Source organism: Thamnophis elegans, chromosome 11, assembly GCF_009769535.1.
Source record: "Thamnophis elegans isolate rThaEle1 chromosome 11, rThaEle1.pri, whole genome shotgun sequence".
Taxonomy (NCBI): Eukaryota; Metazoa; Chordata; class Lepidosauria; order Squamata; family Colubridae; genus Thamnophis; species Thamnophis elegans.
In genome coordinates this window covers 8155287-8178002 of record NC_045551.1, presented here as the reverse complement: position 1 = coordinate 8178002, position 22716 = coordinate 8155287, and the positions used below count along the sequence as shown (strand labels likewise).

The window sequence follows — 22716 nt, the reverse complement described above, 5'->3', positions numbered from 1 at the left end:
TTCAAAATAAAGTACACAATTTATACGAAAATATCAGGCTTCTCCAGCAAATTCATCTCAAAATAATATCCAGGGGTGGTTTTGGACAAACAGGATTTGTAAAATAGTGAAATATTAACTTTCCATTAAGGCAGGGATATAAGGTGCTCAAAAAAGTGTTCTAATTTTGGGGTAACTAATGGCTCCTGTGAATGGAATGATGTTGCAGGAACAATTTTTCAAGCTGTTAGGATTACTAAGGTAATTGTGTCATACAAGTTTTTTTTTTAAGAAAAATATAAACCTACAGATTTTTATTGTTTGATTTTCTCATTGCTCCTGTTTTTTCGTGGTTTGCTGCTGAAATTTCACCGTAGCGTTTTTAGGGGATCAATAATCAAAAGGATTGTAGGCTACCCATAGCTCTGCATTGAAAATTAGCGTTTTCAGTAACATTTTCCTTGGTTCTCTGGTCTTAAGCAGGATTGAAGATAAAGCATTCATTCTCTAAGGACGTCGTTCTGCTTAATGGCATATTGTGACACCATGGAAGTACCCTGAGATATGAAGCCTAAGATTTCTATTTTCAGAAGTATCAAAACACTAAACATGGAAGATACTAAAAACAGATTGTTTGGTTATTGTCCTTGAAGCTGGCTCAAATCCTTCTTGTTCAATTTTTTGTGTGTGCCAAAAACAAGGGAAAAAAAACTTTCATTTTCCATCTCCTGAAAAAAATATTGCTAAATTTAAGATATATTTCATACATGCTTTAAAATTAAATATCAAAGCTTGTTCAATCTTTGTATTATTTCAGAATATAAGTATTGTTTAAAAGTTGCCATCAATTTACAAAACTTGTATTTTGGAAAAAAAGGATGAACCTTTGTGATATTCTTTTATTTCTTTCCCTCTACTTTTGATCTGAATGGAAGCGCAACCCCCCTTTCCCTCATCTCAGTGCAATCTAGGATAGGTATTTATTGATTTAATTTTGCTCACTTGCTAGATTTCCCAAGCAGCTAACTGGACATCCCAATGCATCTGTTTTAGACAGCGTGGATCTTGCAACTATACTTAACTAAAAGGAAATGAGCCTTAATTTAAGATGACCCCTCTGCACAAAAGATTAAAGAGAAGTAGCCCTTCTCTCTTACTCAACGTTCAGTCTCCTATTGATATATGATGAGCCCCTGTGTTAAAAATTAACTTGGACACGTTAGTCTTTCTTTTAAGCAAGTAGATTATTGGCTAACCCCCTTTTCTACTTCTTCACGGATGGCATGCTTGTTTTAAAATGCAGACTTTGGAAATGCTGAAATGACTAATGAGCACGATCAGACACCACTTTCTATTTCCCATTCACAGTACTGTATTAAGAGTTGCCCGTGCACAGTTGGTTCAAGTACAACTCATGATGTGAAAATGTGGCCTTTTCCTCTAATCCAGAAAGGTGGCATATTAAGGAATGTCTAATTTCTCTGAAATTGCCTAGGGCAAAATTGGCCAACATTATGTGATGTGTAAGGGGTAGATTTCCAGGGGGTGGGTGGGGGGTGGATGGGGGGGAATGGATGGTTAAGGATATTAATCAACCCAGCACTCCATTAGTTGAATTCACTGACGATTAAAATGGGTGAAACTGAAATGTGCGACTCACACAGAAAAACCCACACTACTAGTGTTGTCAAATGTTATTTTGTTTTTTTGTTGTTGTTTGTAATATATTTGGTTGTTTTTTTTTTCTAATTTAAATTTTCACTATTTCCTGACTGTGAACTGCAAACAGTGTTAACTTGATGTAAGTAAGGCCCTTAGAGGCATTGCCTCTCTGCCTGTTCCAAACATATTTTTTTTGCCAATTTGCATTTTGTTTTAAATAAAAATTGCAATCTTTTATTGGCAATTAAATTTCAGGACATGTTTCTTTTAGGGCTTAGTGACTGAATTAATAATGAATCTCAAAGAAAATAATGCAGTTACGTACCTAAAAAAAGAGAAAAGGAACCGGTTTGGCATTTCGCACTTAACATGTATGATGACTTGAACATGGGAAAGCTGTAACAAATGATTTGTTATAGGTCAACATTCAAGGAACTCACAATAGTTTCCTGTGGAAACCATCCACACAGTTTACCAGCATACATTCAGATGCTGAAATGTACACAAATGGGAATGGCTCTGCTGAAGCTGCTAACTCAAGACAGGTTCATATTTCTAGAATAACAAGGCACATTTTCTTCTGCACTGTAGATCTCTTCTTTCTTTACCCCCAGTCACAGGTTACAAATGTTATATCATTTAGCAAGCTTACCTAGACAGTAAATGCAACGTTGCTGACATTTGGCTAGCAAACAAAATGTCAACAATTTGTGTAATACCTATTTGGCTAGCAAACAAAATGTCAACAATTTGTGTAATACCTTTTTGGCTAGCAAACAAAATGTCAACAATTTGTGTAATACCTTTTTGGCTAGCCACAATAGTCTGCATAAGCTTTTGTAACAAGCCACTCTGAAAGTTAAATGGAAGGTTTAGGTCTATGTCCTTGCATTCACAGAATCTATGGGAGAAGAAATATGGGGCATGACTGCCTGGCACGCAATGCACAACTGCTTGCCTATCTGCAGATTTTAAAGTATTCCCTATATCGGACTATAGGTAGTCCTTGTTTTAAAAGACGTAATTGGGATTTTCATCTCAGCACTATATGACTCTGTCTGTGCCCATAATTGTTCAGTTTCCCTTTTCCCTTTTGGAATGCTCACCCAAAGTTGAGGCTGGGATTAATTAGCAAGAAAGGAATTAATGTTTGTATTTACACTTATTGGAGAGGAAGGGATTGCAAGAGAGTAAGCAGGTATACAATGAGAAATACACATGCAAAGAAGTACATCAGCACCAGCTGTTTGCCTCGCTTATTTAACCACTGTGGCGCAGTGGTTAAATGCAGCACTGCAGGCTACTTCAGCTGACTGCAGTTCGGCGGTTCAAATCTCACCGGCTCAAGGTTGACTCAGCCTTCCATCCTTCCGAGGTGGGTAAAATGAGGACCCGGATTGTTGGGGGCAATATGCTGACTCTGTAAACTGCTTAGAGAGGGCTGAAAGCCCTATGAAGCAGTATATAAGTCTAACTGCTATTGCTATTGCTATTATTTGAGGCTTAAGCCCCCAGCAGCATAGGAGACAAAAAACCAAATGTGTGAAAATGATTAAAGACTTGTCAGTTGCAGGCAGCAGCTGAAAACTGGCTAATTAAAATCACAGATCTCAGCTTCTTAACTTGCTGATAGCATTTTTGGGGAGAAAACACTGTGATAGAAAGTTCAGGAAAAGATCACTTGTTTCAGTGGGGGAAGGTCGGGCACAGGACATGTAGTGACTAATGGCAAATGTGTTTCAGAGTTACCTTTTATTCATCATCTTGAGACAGTTGTCAAGTGAGATCTACCTGTATTTACAATTGTGAAGCATTATTCCTAAAATGTGAAAACAAGAAACCCAATTACTATCATTTGCCCTAAAATCTCTATAATCTAACATTTCCTCTCCTAAATTCGGATTGTACTAAGGTCAGATTCTGGGGGCACTTGTGTTGCCTCAAAATCACTTGGCCTTCCACATACGGCTCAATTTTGCACAAGGTTTGTGTATTTTACAAAATTTAAATAGTGCGTTCGGTCAGTCTGTGTACGTGCTGTACATAGCTTTTACAAACAAGAGTTATGTCTGGCCAGCTCAATCTGGCAAAGCCTCCTGCTGTAAATGCCAAAGCTTCAATATCTCACAAAAGCAACACTCAACGTTTTAATCAACAAGGATGACAGAAGTTCAATAGTGGCTTATGCAAGGAGTGCTTATCACATAGAACTGGAACTTCATTGCTCAATTTCAGTGCTGGACTAGAAGTATATCGTATGTCCTGTTGTAAAAGTTATAATAAAAAGAATGGCACATATTTAGTCTCTTGATATGTATACTCTGAAAAGTGCAATTTTAACACATGTCAAATGATATTTAAAAGATTGATATATATATATGTGTGTGTGTCTCTGTGTGTGTGTGTGTGTGTTTGTGCTGATAAATAAATAAAGGGAGACTAGTATAGATCTATTTCAAGCTATTTAGCTCTCATCAGCTAGCCATACCCTTATTTATCAGCACAAATAAACACAAATATAACAAAGGCAACAGTAAAAATATTGGACACTAAATATATATATTTAGTGTCACAACCCCTGGTAAGCCCCAATTATGGGAGGAAGCTAACTGCTTCCATCATCTGTCAATCGGCTCGTCACAAGAGTCCATCACGACAGAAACCCAATATTTTTACTGTTGCCTTTGTTATATTTATTTATCAGCACAAATAAAACACACACACACACACACACACATATATATATGTATATGTATATATATAAATAAAACAACGATTGACACCAAGCCTCTAATAAGGGACGAAATCTTTCCTTCATACCTTAATTCGACACCAGGATTGTGGAAGAAGAGGTAGATTGCATTATAAGGAAATACGATAGCTCCTCACCCAGCCACACAACCAAGAATGCAGGCTAGGAAATTGCTTGATTCAAATCATTGTCAACTACCTAAGACCTGGAAATAAAATTAAGTCAGTCTCACATCTTGTAGAATGGGGGTCTCCTCCCCAGGCTGTCTAAAAACACACTCAATGTAATGGATAAATAATATGTGATCCAAAGGCATCATTTGTAACCCGTATTAGAAAAATATTCTGGATATATTACTATTTCAGTAATACCATTCATGTAGATTCCATATCCATAATGGAGTTTTCTTACCTTTTTTTAGCTGGGCAACCCCAATAATATAGGGAATGTAGTTAATATTACACTAGTTAGTGTAATAAATAAAATATGTGTCCCTGGTATAAGATAAAAAGAGAACAAACTCAAATCATCTTCACCTTCCCCTGTCAAAGAAGAAACTAGTTTATACGCTGAGATACTGATTTGCAACCTTGAGCAGAAAACAATGTCTTCCCTTTTGGAGCAAATAGTGTCCTTGCAACTTCATCTAGCGTCTCTTCCGTGAACGGTAGATCTCGAGCAAGAAAAGCGTCCCGAGCACAGAGCTTCACATGGCGATATTCCAAAGGCAGGAAAGGTACCAGAAAGTCTATGAGATTCTCCTGAAGAAGGAAATTGTGGGCATCTGAAAAAAAAGAAAGAACAGGACAATTCATCTGGTATCTCCTTATTATTGTTATATACCAGGTTAGACCATAATTAATTACTTGGCATTATTGGGGAGGCCAAAAATAGTTTATTTTTAATAGTATCTTTGATGCACGTGTACTATTTTAAGATAATAGCAGTGATTGACTATTTTTTCCTTGTGCTGCCAAGTCCTCAGCTCTTAAGTACATGATAAACTAGTGGTAAATCAGAACTCCTATCAACTGGCGAGGGGCCCATTTCCCAGGCTTCAATCATTTCCCTGGCTCTTTTTGTACCTGCACAGCCAACAATCTTAATAGCTGTGAAATTGAATGTATGTCTTTGTTCACTGCAATGAAAGGCTATCAATGAGTTTGAGTCTCTTCATCTGACTGTTCACTTGTGTCCTTGCAATCTAGTGGTTATTTTCCTTCCTGTCTATCCTACACAGTCAAAGGGGCAATCCATACAAGAGACCTGGTAGATTACATGAGAAATAACTCCCACCTCCAAGTGATAAATCAAAACTCCCACCTCCAAGTGATAAATCAAAACTATCAACTGGCGAGGGGCCCATTTCCCAGGCTTCAATCATTTCCCTGGCTCTCTTTGTACCTGCACAGCCAACAATCTTAATAGCTGTGAAATTGAATGTATGTCTTCGTTCACTGCAATGAAAGGCTATCAATGAGTTTGAGTCTCTTCATCTGACTTTTCACTTGTGTCCTTGCAATCTAGTGGTTATTTTCCTCCCCGTCTATCCTACACAGTCAAAGGGGCAATCCACGCATGTGGTAAATCACATGATAAGTAACTCCCACCTCCAAGTGAATTTTGCAATGCATGATTTGTCCTCATGTGGTAGCTTCTGGGCAGTGTGCAATACCCACTTTCAGATATCAGAAGCTGCATTCTACTGCTTCCGAAATGTTTTTGATGTATGCCAGGGTGTGCCATATAAAGCAGTTGGTCTCATACCTGCTTTCTTCATTTCTCTTCTTTGCGTGTTGTACAGGCATCTTGTAATAAATGCTTGTGGGAACCCATTCTGCTGAATTATTCACATAGGTACCTTATCTCCAGTTGGTTAGCTTGCTGGGTACTACAGTGGGTTCTCACCCTGCCATATAGTGTTCTGATGCAACACTTTTTGTGTGACAATGGATAGTTACTTGTTGTGGCCCAGCAGGAGCCATTGGAGCTGCCACCAGACTCCAACAGCGAGGGACTCTATGAGTCGGCTCTGGAGGATGTGGAGGACCCTGGACAGGGTTCCGACTCCGAGCAGGGCGCAGAGAGGCTGGTTGGCCACCAGGAGGCACCTGAGCCTTGGACCAGTGGGGAGGAGACAAGGGAGAGTGAGCCGGACGCCAGTAGTGAGTATTTCAAGGATGCACAGCATCGAAGAGCTAATAGGCGTCAAGAACAGTTGCGCAGTTACAGGAGGTAATTGCACTCAGCTGGTGGTCATTAGGCTCCTCTCCAGACTATAAAAAGGCTACTTGTGCACACGGCCCTCTTTGCAGAAGTCAACACAGGATCAAACGTCGGAGAACATTGTTAGAAGCTTGGCAGGCTGGATTACTGCCAAGCCTTATCTGTGTTTATTGCTGCCCAAGCTTCTCTGTGCCGGTTTGCTGCCAAGGACCTGTCTGTCTGTTAATTAAATGCCATAACTTATCTGACTCGGAGTGTGCTTGGGTGTGGAACGAGGGGGGTCAGAACCGTTACTGTTGAAACTAAGAATGTGTGGCGTGTTGGTGGCCTTGCAATAAACCACGATTTCTAGGCCTCCCTCTTCCTGCTTGTTGAAAAGCACATCTAAAAATGGAAATTGTTTAAGCTGATTCTTCCTCCATTGTAAATTCTATGTCTGGGAAGATGGAATTCAGGAAGGTGTGAAAGTATTTCAGTGCATTATTTTGATAACGACAAATGAGTCGTTCAAATAGCGATACCAAAATTGAGGTGTGTGTAGTTTTAAAAAGAACAGTGTTCTACTTTGTGTGGGACAGTTTCTGCAATGACTCCTGATATGGGTATATCTTTTATTTGCTCATATTTCACTTTTGAATGTGAAGAAGGTGTTTTGGCAGTACCGGAGTAGTTTCATGATTTGTGTCCTGGTTAGGTGCTTCTCATCTGTCTGGTATTCTTCTAGTTTTTTTTTATTATTACTTTGTATGCTAAGTAAGGAGGAATGGATGTAAATTGTGGACATTGTGTCAAAGGAGACAATGATCTTTTCAGGAGCCATTTTAAGCCTTGTACTTTTTTCAAAAAATGTGTGGATGATGTGACCATGCAGTTTGAGGGTGGAATCAGGAAACTTTAGCATTGTGCTAGCATTTTAAGCCAGGTTACTGGAAGGGGTATTTCATAACACTACTATAGGTATGTTCCCATACATTTGCAGCAGGAAAAGACAATTTAACTAAGAGGAAGAAAATAGCAGTTATAGCAATAGCAATAGCAGTTAGACTTATATACCACTTCATAGGGCTTTCAGCCCTCTCTAAGTGGTTTACAGAGTCAGCATATCGCCCCCACAGTCTGGGTCCTCATTTTCACCCACCTCGGAAGGATGGAAGGCTGAGTCAACCTTGAGCCGGTGAGATTAGAACAGCCGAACTGCAGATAACAGTCAGCTGAAATGGCCTGCAGTACTGCACCCTAACCACTGCACCACCTCGGCTCAGTGGCAGGTAAATGGCAACAAAGGATTATATTGGCTTTGTTGTAGATTTAGAGCTGCTTTATATAATAAAACAAAAAACACTATCATTTATTTATCAAATTTATATAGCTGCCCATCTCACTAAAAGCAACTTTGGGGTGGCATTCAACAATGAGATAAAACAGCAATATATATATATATATAACACCAGATATCAAATGTAAATATATATATGGAGGCAGTTAGCTTCCTCCCATGGTTGGGGCTTACCAGGGGTTGTAAAATCTAATAGATACCTGTCACCCTGGCTTTGCTGATAACGGATAAGAGCCTGTGGCCTAGTGGCTAAGAAGTCTGCCTAGTATGTAATATAGCCCAGGTTCAAATCCCAGAAAGGGTATGGCTAGCTGATGAGAGCTAAATAGCTTGAAATATATCTATACTAGTCTCCCTTTATTTATTTATCAGCACAAATAAATAAAAAAAACACACTAACACTCACTCTCTATCTATCTATCTATCTATCTATCTATCTATCTATCTATCTATCTATCTATCTATCTATATATATATATATATATATATATATATATATATATATATATATATTTAAAAAGCTGCTAACTCAAGACAGGTTCATATTTCTAGAATAACCAGGCACATTTTCTTCTGCGCTGTAGTTCTCCTCTTTCTTTACCCCCAGTCACAGGTTACAAAAGTTACATCATTTAGCAAGCTCACCTAGACAGTAAATACAACGTTGCTGACATTTGGCTAGCAAACAAAATGTCAACAATTTGTGTAATACCTTTTTGGCTAGCCACAATAGTCTGCCTAAGCTTTTGTAACAAGCCACTCTGAAAGTTAAATGGAAGGTTTAGGTCTATGTGCTTGCATTCACAGAATCTATGGGAGAAGAAATATGGGGCATGACTGCCTGGCACGCAATGCACAACTGCTTGCCTATCTGCAGATTTTAAAGTATTCCCTATATCGGACTATAGGTAGTCCTTGTTTTAAAAGACGTAATTGGGATTTTCATCTCAGCACTATATGACTCTGTCTGTGCCCATAATTGTTCAGTTTCCCTTTTCCCTTTTGGAATGTTCACCCAAAGATGAACATATATAACACCAGATACCAAATGTAAAAATCCACATGAATAAATAACACAAACGAATAATAATAAACTCTAGATGATGATAGAGATAAAAGTGACAATTTTATCAATTATTATTTGTATATTTATATTTTCATTCATGCTAAAGCAAAAAAAAAATTATGATAATGCAGTTGTGAATTGATCCAATTGATCCAATGGAAATAAATGTTATTTTGAACAGAAATTATTGTATAGAGAGTAATGGTAGGCTAGACCAAAATGAAATTAGCAATGCTTGTACGATTTTATAAAATGGCTATGTTCACATGACACAGCTGAGCAAGCCAGCCATTCTTCTGTGAGCAACGTACTAATAATTCACAGATATGTCTTTAAAAAAGAGAAATTTTTGACAATTGTCCCCACTCTCCAGAAGGCTATTGTTCCTGCCCCTCCTCCTACCCACCCACCCCCAACTGGCCAAAACAAACGGAAAACTTTCTTGCAGACTAAGCAAGGTTAGCGCCACTCTAGTAGAATTTAGGGAAGAGGTGTACTCTGCCTCTTTCTATTTTACACCTTTTTCAGAGTAAAACACACAAAGAAAAGGAAATGGAAATGGAGTATCTAGAACAGGGGTGTCAAATTCGATTTCATTGAGGGCTGCATCAGGGTTGTGTTTGACCTCAGGGGGGCAGGGTGGGCGTGGCCAGCTCGATTTCACTTGTGTCAGGTGCCTGTGGTGGCTCGAGCGCTCTGCCAGCGAAAACGGGCTCCTGAGCTCCATTTTTAGCTGCGACGGCCTGCAATCCTCTGCCAGTGAAGCTCGGGAGAGTCACACATGGCCCATGCAAGCCCCTTTTTCGCTGGCAGAGGCACCGCAGGTCAGTCCTTTGCTATTTCCAGGATGGCCCTGTGGGTCATATTTAAGCACCCCGCGGGCCGGGTGAGGCCATCGGGCCTTGAATTTGGCATCCCTGATCTAGAAAAACTCCTGTTTCCTGGGATAGTTTGGGACTTCATCCCATTCCTACAGCCATTCCGTTGATAGAGCCGAGGTGGCGCAGTGGTTAGGATGCAGTACTCCAGGCCACTTCAGCTGACTGCTATCTGCAGTTCAGCGGTTCAAATCTCACTGGCTCAAGGTTGACTCAGCCTTCCATCCTTCCGAGGTGGGTGAAATGACGACCCAGACTGTGGGGGCGATATGCTGACTCTGTAAACCGCTTAGAGAGGGCTGAAAGCCCTATGAAGCGGTATATAACTCTAACTGCTATTGCTATTGCTAGTTAATATTCTCTGATCTCAGTTTGGAAGGCCTGTCTAGTTAGAGACAAAAACCATTCCACTGATCATGTGTACTTGTTCATAAAAACCCACTATCTCCTCCTTTGATTCAGCTAAGCTAAGGCATGAAAAAGGGGCCTATTCGTTTACCAAACTACAATGAAGATATTACCAGAATCAACAGATACCACCTGCTTTTAGATGGCTAATTTTAATGTTAGCAACAGCAGTTAGACTTATATACCGCTTCATAGGGCTTTCAGCCCTCTCTAAGCGGTTTACAGAGTCAGCATATCGCCCCCACAGTCCGGGTCCTCATTTCACCCGCCTCGGAAGGATGGAAGGCCGAGTCAACCTTGAGCCGGTGAGATTAGAACCGCCGAACTGCAGTTAACAGTCAGCTGAAGTGGCCTGCAGTACTGCACCCCTAACCACTGCGCCACCTCGGCTCTTACTGCAATTCATTTCCCTCTGACCTCAAGATTTAGCTCTCTTTCCCACTAGCATCTCTGTTTACATTTGCAAGAGTGGATGAATAGATAACCTATCTAGTTCAAAAAAATCTTACGTCATGAAACATGGTATTAAGATACTGTAATATTTTCTTTTAGACTAACACGCCTTAGTATCTTTTACCTATTAATCTGCAGGCAAGAAGAGAAATTTCATACATTTGAAGAAAAATAAAACCTGGCTTGCCACAGTATGTGTTAACAGATCCCTCCAATTATTGCTTTTGGCCATATTATCCATTCCATTAGAATGATGAAAATTAACATACATTTTTTTAAAGCACTGATATTATTGGTATATGGGCAGTTTTAACTTCACATTTGCTTTCAATCAATCTCTTTGCAAAAGACAATGCATTACTACCTGTCGTGGCCCGGCAGGAGCCGTTGGAGCTGCCACCAGACTCCGACAGCGAGGAGCCTTATGAGTCGGCCCTGGAGGAGGTGGAGGACCCTGGACAGGGTTCCGACTCCGAGCAGGGTGAGAAGAGATTAGTTGGCCACCAGGTGACACCTGAGCCTTGGATCAGTGGGGAGGAGAGGGAGAGTGATCAGGAAAACACCTGTGAGTTGTTCCGGGATGCATGCCGTCGAAGGGCTACTCGACATCAAGAACAACTATGTAATTACAGGAGGTAATTACGCTCAGCTGATGCTCATTAAGATCCTCTCCTGATTATAAAAGAGACTGCTTGTGCCACGCCCTTCTTGCAGAAGTCAATGTTAAGGACTAACGAGAAACAAACTTGGCAGGCTGGATTGCTGCCAGAGTTTGTTTGCATTGCTGCCAAGGTTTGTAGGACTTGCTGCCACAGTGCTTATCTCTTTGTTTATTTTGGGCTTTCAGCCAACGAGAGTCTGGACTGATTAAAAAAGTCTGGACGGAGAAGGGGGGTCAGAACAACTACCTGAGTTAGAACTGGAATGGTGGTAAAGCTTTAGGAACAAACAGCAACTCACCTGGGGCATCCAGCAGCTCTCTCCGCAGGAATTGTTCTAAATATTCCATGGTGATCTCTTCCCTAGCTTGACCAGCTTGCCAGAAATCCAGGGCCACCTTATTGATGATGTTTCCACCAGTGTTACTGGGTACAAAAAAATAGCAATAGCAATAGCAGTTAGACTTATATACCGCTTCATAGGGCTTTCAGCCCTCTCTAAGCGGTTTACAGAGTCAGCATATTGCCCCCAACAACAATCCGGGTCCTCATTTTACCCACCTCGGAAGGATGGAAGGCTGAGTCAACCCTGAGCCGATAAGATTTGAACAGCCGAACTGCTGAACTGCAGTCAGCTGAAGTAGCCTGCAGTGCTGCATTTAACCACTGCGCCACCTCGGCTCTTTCTCCTGGGAAGTTTTTTGATTTCTTAATCTGATCTACAGTCCTGGTAGCTTTCCAAGCACGTTCTTAATCATGACTGACTCTGCTTAGCCCCAATAAATTCAGCTAGAACTCACCACCTACCAACTAGATAATACAATACAATAGCAGAGTTGGAAGGGACCTCAGAGGTCTTCTAGTCCAACCCCCTGCCTAGGCAGGAAACCCTATACCGTTTCAGACAAATGGCTATCCAACATCTTAAAAGACTTCCAGTGCTGGGGCATTCACAACTTCTGGAGGCAAGCTGTTCCACTGATTAATTGTTCTAACTGTCAGGAAATTTCTCCTCAGTTCTAAGTTGCTTCTCTCCTTGATCAGTTTCCACCCATTGCTTCTTGTCCTGCCCTCAGGTGCCTTGGAGAATAGTTTGATTCCCTCTTCTTTGTGGCAACCCTTGAGATATTGGAACACTGCTATCATGTCTCCCCTAGTCCTTCTTTTCATTAAACGATGCATACCCAGTTCCTGCAACCATTCTTCATATGTTTTAGCCTCCAGTCCCCTAATCATCTTTGTTGCTCTTCTCTGCACTCTTTCTAGAGTCTCCATATCTTTTCTACATCATGGCGACCAAAACTGAATGCCGTATTCCAAGTGTGGCCTTACCAAGGCATTATAAAGTGGTATTAACACTTCACGTGACCTTGATTCTATCCCTGTTTATGTAGCCTAGAACTATGTTGGCTTTTTTGGCAGCTGCTGCACACTGCTGGCTCATATTTAAATGATTGTCCACTAGGACTCCAAGATCCCTCTCACAGTTACTACTATTGAGCCAGGTACCACCTATACTGTACCTGTGAATTTTGTTTTTCTTGCCTAAATGTAGAACCTTACTCTTTTCACCATTGAATTTCATTTTATTAGATAGTGCCCAATGTTCAAATTTGTCAAGATCCTTCTGTATCTTAAGCCTGTCTTCTGGAATGTTGGCTATTCCTGCCAGTTTGGTGACATCTGCAAATTTGATGAGTTCCCCATTTATTTCCCCATTTATCCCCAGATTTAAATCAATATATTCAAATCGAATCGGAAAGAAGCAATTTTGAGAGAGAGACAACTTTTTTTCCTGAATTTTATTCCTAGTGCCAGGACCCCATGAATATTTTATAGTCAATGTTATTTATTGTATCACTGGTGAGTTGATTAGAGACAGAGGTATTCTTAAGAACACAAATCTTTCTTCTCTAACTATCAGATATCCTTGAATATCAGCAACATTGTAGATAGTAAAGTCAGAGAACAAAATGAGACTCTCCTGTATGTTTCTGTACTTGCACTATACAGAATTTGTAAAAGGACAGAAATAAGTCTTACTGCTTTTGCAAAGTTCAGCTTTTAAACTAGGCCAAAAGAAAGTGCAACTCGGGATCTGCTAATGGAAGTGGCAAGAAAGTTTCAGGAAGAGCTTTTAAATAAACTCGTGGACGTATTGATATGTTTCTAGATTTTTCTACCTCATTTTTTTTTTACCCTGGATTATTACTCCTCAATATTAAAAGCTCAGACTTTTAATATTCTGAAAAATCGCCCCCAAAATATGACTTGGGATTTGTCTCTTAACACTCAAAACAAAATTTACCTTAAGAATAAGAAGATGGACCGCCGATAATCAACTTCGTCAGCATTGCCATTGTGACCCACATATGGTTCGAGGGCTTTGAGGAGATCAGGGTGAAGCTTCTCCGCTTCATCAAAGATGAACAAGGATTGTTCACAGAGTTTAACGGTCTCAGTGATTTGTTTTGTTAGATCGACCTGAGTAAACAGGGAAAATAGCAGTTAGACTTATAGACCGCTTCATAGGGCTTTCAGCCCTCTCTAAGCGGTTTACAGAGTCAGCATATCGCCCCCAACAACAATCCGGGTCCTCATTTTACCCACCTCGGAAGGATGGAAGGCTGAGTCAACCCTGAGCCGGTGAGATTTGAACAGCCGAACTGCAGAACTGCAGTCAGCTGAAGTAGCCTGCAGTGCTGCATTTAACCACTGTGCCACCTCGGCTCTTAGACACGAATATGATTAAATTGGTGTAGCCAGAAATTTATTTATGGCCTTGTATCCCCTCTTTTAGAATTGATGCTTATCACATAAGCCTTAATAACTTTTAAAAGCAATCTGTAAAACATCAAGAAAAATGAAGTCAATATGAAATTATCAACAAAATCAAAAGTTTTTTTTCCCATTTAAAAATCCTTGTTTATATGCTATTAGTAAGGAAACCAGAAATATTTTCCAAGGGAGAGTGTTCTAAAGGTCTGTGATTCCCACAAAAAAGGCTTTTATAGCTTCTCCTATACAGGAGAAGCTAAGTTCAATTTAAAGATGTTATTAATTTCTTACTGTTTTTTCAAATATATTCTAGACTGTTTTTGTTAAAGATTTATACTGTGTATTGGTTCTGGGAAGTCAGGGGAGGGAAAGTTGGGGCTGGGGGGGAGGGTGGGAGGGAGGGAAGTATATTAGGCTTGAGGATGGGTGTTAGGTTTTAAAGTAATATGATTGTACATGTATACTGTCTTCTCTTATTTTTTCTTTAAAACTAAGATATGTTATGTATACTGAAATGGAATTATAAATACCATCAACACAGAATGGAGTTTGCTCAGAAGCTGAAATACACCAAGCGAATGAGAGGAAGAGTGGGAAGCAGAGGAGAGAGAAAGATAGCAAAAGAGGGATAGGAGAGAGGGCAAGGGGGGGAAGAGGAGGAGAATAAAGAGGAGTGGAAAGAGGAGAGTGGAGAAGGAGAGAAAGGAAGGGGAAGTAGATTAGAAAAGGATGATGGAGGGAAGAAAGGAGGTAGGGAGGGAGAGGAGACAGGCAGAAGAAAGTGGTGGATAAGGCATAAATATGGTGTATGGAGAGCAGAAGAGCCAATAATTGGTTTTTTGTTTTCTGTTTTTTTCCGGGAATTGATGGCAAGACGAACTGATGTAATTAATAATCAACACACTATGATATTGGCTATGTAATAGTATTACATTATACGTTATGAAAATGGAAAAAAAAGGCTTGTATAATTGTCTAACAAAGCACATTTCTGGGAGCAGATATGAGACAAGCAGAATGCAGCCTGGCTAAAGGAGGTGGATAAGAATATTTTTTTTAAAGACATTGAAAGGAAAGAATTTGTAGTAACAGCAGAAATAGAGAAACAGGTAAGGAAGATCAAGAATTGACCAGAACCTGGTGAAGATGAACTGCATAGCTTTTGGTTGAAACATATGATTGGTCTGTGTTCACTCATTGCCAAGCAGTTTAACAATATACCACAAGGATGTGAAATTGAAGAACGGCTAACGTCTGGCAAAACTTACCTTATAATGAAAGATCCCACAAAAGGGATCTTAACTGGGGGATCCAACAAAAGGGATCTCCAACTACAAGCCAGTTACTGGCTTACAAACAATTTTCAAACTTTCGATGAAGATTGCAAGAGCCAAGGTGGCGCAGTGGTTAAATGCAGCACTGCAGGCTACTGCTAGATCAGCAGGTCAGCGGTTCAAATCTCACCGGCTCAGGGTTGACTCAGCCTTCCATCCTTCCGAGGTGGGTAAAATGAGGACCCAGATTGTTGGGGGCAATATGCTGACTCTCTGTAAACCGCTTAGAGAGGCCTGAAAGGCCTATGAAGCGGTATATAAGTCTACTGCTATTGCTATTGCTATTGCTATTGCTATTCTCAGTCATCCAGATAGAGTTGTCTGAAAGCTGAGTTATGGCAACTGGATTTTTCTTTTTTTTTAGTTTGAAATGCAATTTATCTTTGGATAAATACTGAAAGAGTATTTGTGGAGAGCGAAGAAGATGCCATAAAGCAGAGTTCCTCAACTTTTTGGCTTTGCGGACCGGCAGGGGTGGGGTGGGAGAGGGAACGGTTCCGCGCAAGAAACAGGCACATGCGCAACTCCATTCGTGTGAGTGGCAGGCACGCCCGCTCACCACTTTGTGCAAATGGAGTGCGTGTGCACATGATGTGCATGCGCTCGCCCACCACTTCTGCAGCCCAGTTCTAAATGACTCAAGGTCAAGAGGTGGGCCACAGCCCAAAGGTTGGGGAGCATGCCATAAAAACCAACTAAAGAATAGAAAAGAAATATGGCGTTGCAAAGGATTACGAAACCAGTAAACAAAAAAGTAGCAGTAGAGCCGAGGTGGCGCAGTGGTTAGGGTGCAGTACTGCAGCCACTTCAGCTGACTTATCTGCAGTTCGGCGGTTCAAATCTCACCGGCTCAAGGTTGACTCAGCCTTCCATCCTTCCAAGGTGGGTGAAATGAGGACCCAGACTATGGGGGCGATATGCTGACTCTTTAAACCGCTTAGAGAGGGCTGAAAGCCCTATGAAGCGGTATACAAGTCTAACTGCTACTGCTATTGCTAGCAGGCTAAGCAGATAATAGCAAGACCTGGCAATGGCTAAGAGCAGAACAATATTATTAATATTATTTAACACTATCTTTCTATCCCAGATCCTTGGTTAGAGCTCGAGAAGTGGACAAAAATGCCAAATCCACGCTAAAGATCTGGCCAACTGCATAGCCAATCATAATATATTAAAATTTTATGCCACCTAACTCTGGATGTTATTCATATTAATAGGGGCCCATCATTCAACCTACTCACCCAGACTTTTAAACTTTCACCTGCCTTTGAAGTACCCTTTAGATCAATAATATTGTCCTTACTATTTGTATCCTGGGCCAAAATAAATAACCCATGTACTTTGATCTAATCTCACCAAGCTACACTATTTTGTTTGAATCCCTAAGGACCGGCCACTGCCAATATGCTCTTTGCTAGAGAGAGAAACCACAGCAGGATTAACCCAAGCAGATCTTTGGAAATAGGAAGATTTATATGAACATAGCCAACTTTCAAGTTAATTAGCCAACCCAGGGCTTTTTTAAACCAGGAATGTATAATAACCCAGGTAATGACAATCAAGGCAACTTGTGCGGATATGTGGCATAACATATTGAAATTTCACTAATGTTATGTTCTGTAAACATCCAGGAATTCTGAAGTTCCTTGTTTTGTACATTGCCCAAGATAACAGAATTGATCCATGGACCTTCTTCATGCCTGATTTCTCAGTAACAACACTATACTTAACACCAGTGGTGGGTTTCAAAAATTGTTCGAACCTATTCTGTGGGTGTGGCCTCCTTTGTGGGAGTGGCTTGCCACCCATGTGACCGGATGGGAGTGGCTTGCCGCCCATGCGACCGGATATGAAGATGCCGACGACACTTGTCAGAACCACCTTAAATTATCTCACACACAGCACTGGCATGCATAAGAATATGATGTAAACTTGTTTTTTAAAAGGCATCTTTGGTTTGCGTTAAAACAACTTCAACACACGCAATGTTCTGATTGCACCACAAACGCAGTAGTCACCCTTCCCTTTCACAGAGGCACTGAGTTTTATAAATAGGAGCATGATAGTGCAGAATAATCATATCCAAGGATCAGTGGTGGGTTTCAAAATAATTTGGAACCTCTTCTGTAGGTGTGGCCTGCTTTCCGGGTCCACTGGTGGAACCTCTTCTAACTGGTTTGGTAGATTTGACGAACCGGTTCTACCGAATAGGTGCGAACTGGTAGGAACCCACCTCTGCTTAACACACAGAGAGAGACACACACAATATACAAATATCCTCTCACCTTGTAAAGGTCCATGTAATCGAGATGAGGGAAATGAAGTACTGAGATGAAAATTTTAACACAGTCACTTTTTAGGCCATCTCGATAAAGATGCTCTGCCATTAAACGGGCTACAAAGTTCTTGCCAGTACCAGACCAGCCATGAAAAGAAAGAGTCAGGGCTTTCTTTGGCTGTGGTGTTTCCAAGAAATCCTGAACGGCTTTCAGGACGATTATTTTGGCCAAATGCTGGCCATGGAGTCGTTTGCTCAGAACCAGTTCCAAGCCTGTGGGGCAGAAAAAGAGAGAATGAATCTCTTGCATGTCATGTTGGAAACCGCAGAACTCTTACATTGCTATAAATCAAGATTGCGAGATCAAGTTTGAATTCTCTTGAGATTGAGATGTCAAACGTAAGGATTGCTTAAAAGCACACCGAAACCACAAGTTATATCTTTGGCTCGAAAATCCACTTGTCAAAACACCTCACTGTGCTTTCTTTCTTTATGTAAACTAATAGTTCTTGTAGCTGTGCAAGATGATATGCTTAATGTGGGCGGGAAAATCTCTAATGGTCCTTCAGAAAGTAAAGGTTTCTGATAACAGCATTTCATTGTACATACTGTCTATGTACGTTCTTATCTCTTATCTTTGATCCTTTGCTTCAACAAGTAACTTGCAGAATTAATCAAGATGGAAAACAATCAACAAAAAATATTTCTGAAAGTGATTAGGGAAGAAAATATGCACATCCAGTTTTTATTAAAGGTGACAATTGTGGTTTGAGCAAAATGGCTATTTCCTCATTTCCCAGAACACAAAACCCATCAAAGATTGGTGGAGACACTGTACCAGTGGTGGGTTTCAAAAAATTTTGGAACCTCTTCTGTAGGTGTGGCCTGCTTTCCTGGTCCACTGGTGGAACCTCTTCTAACCGGTTCGGTAGATTTGACGAACCGGTTCTACCAAACTGGTGCGAACCGGTAGGAACCCACCTCTGCACTGTACAGAGCACTTGTGGGTGATCTCAAGTTGTCTCCTTGTCTGGAGAGGAATTATGAAGAGCCAATCTACTTGCTTTTAGCAGAATCACCTTCAGTTCACCATTTCTTTCCAATTAATTTGATCAAATATGTATTCAATCTCAGTGCTTCAATCATTAGTTTATAACTGAAAGAATTGGTCCCCACGTCGAATAAAAAAGGAACAATGCAAGTTTAGTGTGTTGAAACTACAAGGGAAAGATTTTGGTTTCATAGCTTTGTCATCTTCCAGAAAGATATAGTATTATACTAGAAGAGATTCAGTTAGGAAAAGAGTATTGAGTACTATAACTTATTTTTTAATAATACACACAATCCACATTGTTTAAAGCAAAGCTGATCAGCCTTTAAGCCAAATAAAGTTGTGTAGGAGTCCCAGATCACATTGCTAAATTTCAGAAGCATAAATGCTGACCTTCGGTAATGCAGTATTTTTAATATGGAGGAGGGGAGGAATTAAAATAAGAAGAAAGCAAAGTCTTTACCTGTGATATTGTTGACCACTCTGCAGTCTCCTGTTGGACAGCACCTGCCAAAGCCACAGTACCAGGTAGAGACTAATTCAGTCATCATAGGTAACTTCCAATCTAAAAGGTAATAACACCAGATTGGGAAAAGAAATATTTGAATTGCACCTAGGCCAGAGGTCAGAAAACTTAAACACTCAATACCACTACTGTAATTCAGATGAGATTGGGATTGGGTAAATTTTTCTCCGCTGATTCCCATTCACTGTCATACCCTTTTTTGAGAGAATTAGCTCCCTATTAGGAGACTAAAAAATCCATTTTCCCTGAAGCTCTTGACGATTTATTTTCACACACTGTGTGTGTGATTCTATCATAGGCTCTTCTGCCCAGTCACCATAGGATTTTACTTTCTCATTCTGCTGCATGTATAAATTTGATTTTGCTTTAGAGAAAACAACACTGTAAAGGCGCAATGGGTTTTCGCTACTTTGGTTGCAAAGTTTGACATTCTACTTCTACAATTGTCTCAGAACAATGTGAAACATATTCCAAACTGCCTAGATAAACCAGTGTTGGAAGAAATGACCTTCTGGGTTCGGCTCCAAGTGGGGAAAAAGACACTGGAGACATGGAGGCTGCTTGGAAAGATGGTTTTAATGGTGGACAGGACCACATGGCTTGAGCCCTGAACAGAAAAGGTGATCACATGCTTCAATGTTGGTGGGGAAGAGAAGAGAAGGGAAGGGAGGAAGAGAAGCTGAGTCCCTGGTTTTATGCCCTCTCTGGCCTTTGATCTTGAGCTTGTATTCTGATTGGTTGTCAGACTCCCATGGTCCCATACAGGGGCAACTCTCTAGGCTGCGTTTTGAATCCAGGTTTGGTTGAGTTCTCAAATGCCATGTGGCGAGTTGGGTAAAAAGGCCAATATTATCATGCCTTAATCCCATCACTCTGGAGCTGAAGGGGAGAACTCTTTATTATGTAAAGTGGCTTAGCTCAGGCTTTAATGGCTCATTGACAAAGGGGAATGGGCAGGAAGCTGCAGACAGCTATTCTGTCTTTTAAAAAAATGTTTCTTCCTTTTCACATCCAGAGAAATATCCTGCCTTTTCAATATTTCCTAGGATATTTCATTTTTCTGGGAGAGGGCTGGGTGATAACTTCTTACACCAGCATAAAAACCATTTATTAAACCTGTGTATGGTGTTGGTAAACTTTGTTCAGGGAGCATTTTTACTTTATCCTTTAATCAATTTATTGGGGCATTTCTTAGAGGAAGGGGGCGATATCCAACTTAATCCCCAAGCTTTAAAATATCAATGTAAAACAGGATTATTTCTACACCCGCTTTAGCTACAATAGCACGTTCAGAATAGACTGAGAAACGGTGTTAAAAGGGTTGCATTGAAGAGCAGCACTTCCGCAAGGGATTTTTGCTACTTTGGTTGTAAAGTTTGACATTTGACTTCTACAATATGTCTCAGAACAACATGAAACATATTCCAAACTACCTAGATAAACCAGCATAAAAACCATTTATTAAACCTATGTATGGTGTTGGTAAACCTTGTGAGAGTTCAAGGAGCATTTTTTACTTGATCCTTGAATCCATTTATTGGGGCATTTCTTAAGAGGAAGGGGGCAATATCCGACTTAATCCCCAAGCTTTAAAATATCAATGTAAAACGGGATTATTTCTACACCCGCTTTAGCTATAATAGCACGTTCAGAATAGACCAGTGTTTCTCAAGCTTGGCCACTTGAAGATGTCTGGACTTCAACTCCCAGAATTCCCCAGCCAGCATTCGCTGGCTGGGGAATTCTGGGAGTTGAAGTCCAGACATCTTCAAGTTGCTAAGGTTGAGAAACACTGCAATACAGGGTATAAATCTTTAACAAAAACATTCTAAAATAAACTTTAAAAAAAAGTTAATATCCTCTTTCATTTGAGCTTTAACTCCTCCTTGCTAGGCTAGCTCTAAACAAATTATATCATTCCTTGTTTCTTCAGTCATAAACTATCTGGAATTTCTTAGTCCCGTATTTATTTTGAGTGTATAGTCAATCCATCTTCTCCACTCCAGTTTATATCTCTCATTGGAGTGGTCCTTGAGATATGCAGATATTTTAGCCATCTCTGCTAAGTTTGTTACTTTTAATGTCCATCCATAGTAGGCAAATCTTCCTTCTTCCAGTATTGCGCCACCAGCAGTCTGACTGCGGTTATTCAATGCAAAATCAGGTTAATCTCTACAACTGTACAATCGGTAATCATCCCTAACAAAAATAACTGAGGGGATCCTGTTTGTTTTAAAGGACTTTTGTGGTGCATATGTCAAACCATAGTGTTGGATGATTTACTTGCATCGCCCTCTTTCCATTACAAAGAAACTGAGGCTGGCTGGGGAATTCTGGGAGTTGAAGTCCAGACATCTTCAAGTGGCCAAGCGAATTCTGGGAGTTGAAGTCCAGACATCTTCAAGTGGCCAAGCTTGAGAAACACTGGAATAGACTGAGAAAGTGTTGCATTGAAGAGCAGCACTTCCGCGTCCTCTCTCCCATAAGAGACCACGGTAAGGATCTTGGGAGTTGGAGGCTGCAAGTATGAAGTCGCCAATGAGAAAGGGAGCCAGCGCCAGGGGAGACCCTACCGTGCTGCCCCAGGATCCCTCCGCTGCCTTCCTCGCCCTGCGTCCTCCGTTCCTCCTCTTCCTCGCAGCCTTCCTGCCACATCTGGCAGGCGAGCGAGTCCCAGTAGCGACGGGAAGCGTCCCGCACGGCCCCCAGCCGCTCCTGCAAACCCTCGTATTGCAGCCGGCTCAGGAAATCCACGCTCCCAGCCTCTTCTTCCCCGCGGTCCTTCCTCGCTTGTGGCCCCGTCAACTGCAACGCTAAGCAGGCGTATAATAGCAGCACAGCCCGGCACTCCATGGCCGCCTTGCGGAAAGGAGGAAGCCGGAGCTACGGCACCGGATTGCCGATATCGCTGGGCAGCCGAGACCAAGCCCAGTTGTGCAATGATCTCATTTCCCTTTTCGCTTTCGGGATTTTTTCTCCCCCGAGGCTGAAGGTGCGATAAGAGCCTTTCGCAAGTCTGGTTTGGAGGGAGTGGTTGTTGGAGTCCTGTTCGTGTATTTTGGCTCCGCTCCCTTCGGCATAATGGATCGAGAAAGAATAAATAAGAGCGTTTTTTGGGGGGCGGGGGCGGCTTCCCACTTTGTCAATGGGCCATTAAGAAGGCCAAGCGACTCCACTTTACATAATAAAGACTTCTCCACTTCAGCTCCAAGGGTGGGGGTGGGATTATAATATTGGCCCTTGACTCAACTGACCAAATGGCATCTGAGAACTCAACTGTGGGAAGGTATCACCCAGCCCTCTCCCAGAAAAATGAAAAGGTGGAATATT

The 22716-nt window shown here is 41.1% G+C and overlaps 1 protein-coding gene across 1 annotated transcript; it reads right to left on the bottom strand.

Annotated features, from left to right (window-relative positions):
* Positions 1–4341: 4341 nt before the first annotated feature.
* On the bottom strand, positions 4342–22487 carry TOR3A (torsin family 3 member A). The gene is made up of 6 exons (XM_032226984.1): positions 21960–22487; positions 19324–19425; positions 17817–18082; positions 13728–13903; positions 11721–11845; positions 4342–5177 (listed from the first exon to the last, which is right to left on the bottom strand). The coding sequence occupies exons 1-6, from the start codon at positions 22237–22239 to the stop codon at positions 4951–4953; spliced, it is 1176 nt and encodes a 391-aa protein (XP_032082875.1). The 5' UTR covers positions 22240–22487; the 3' UTR covers positions 4342–4950.
* Between the last annotated feature and the right edge of the window lie 229 nt (positions 22488–22716).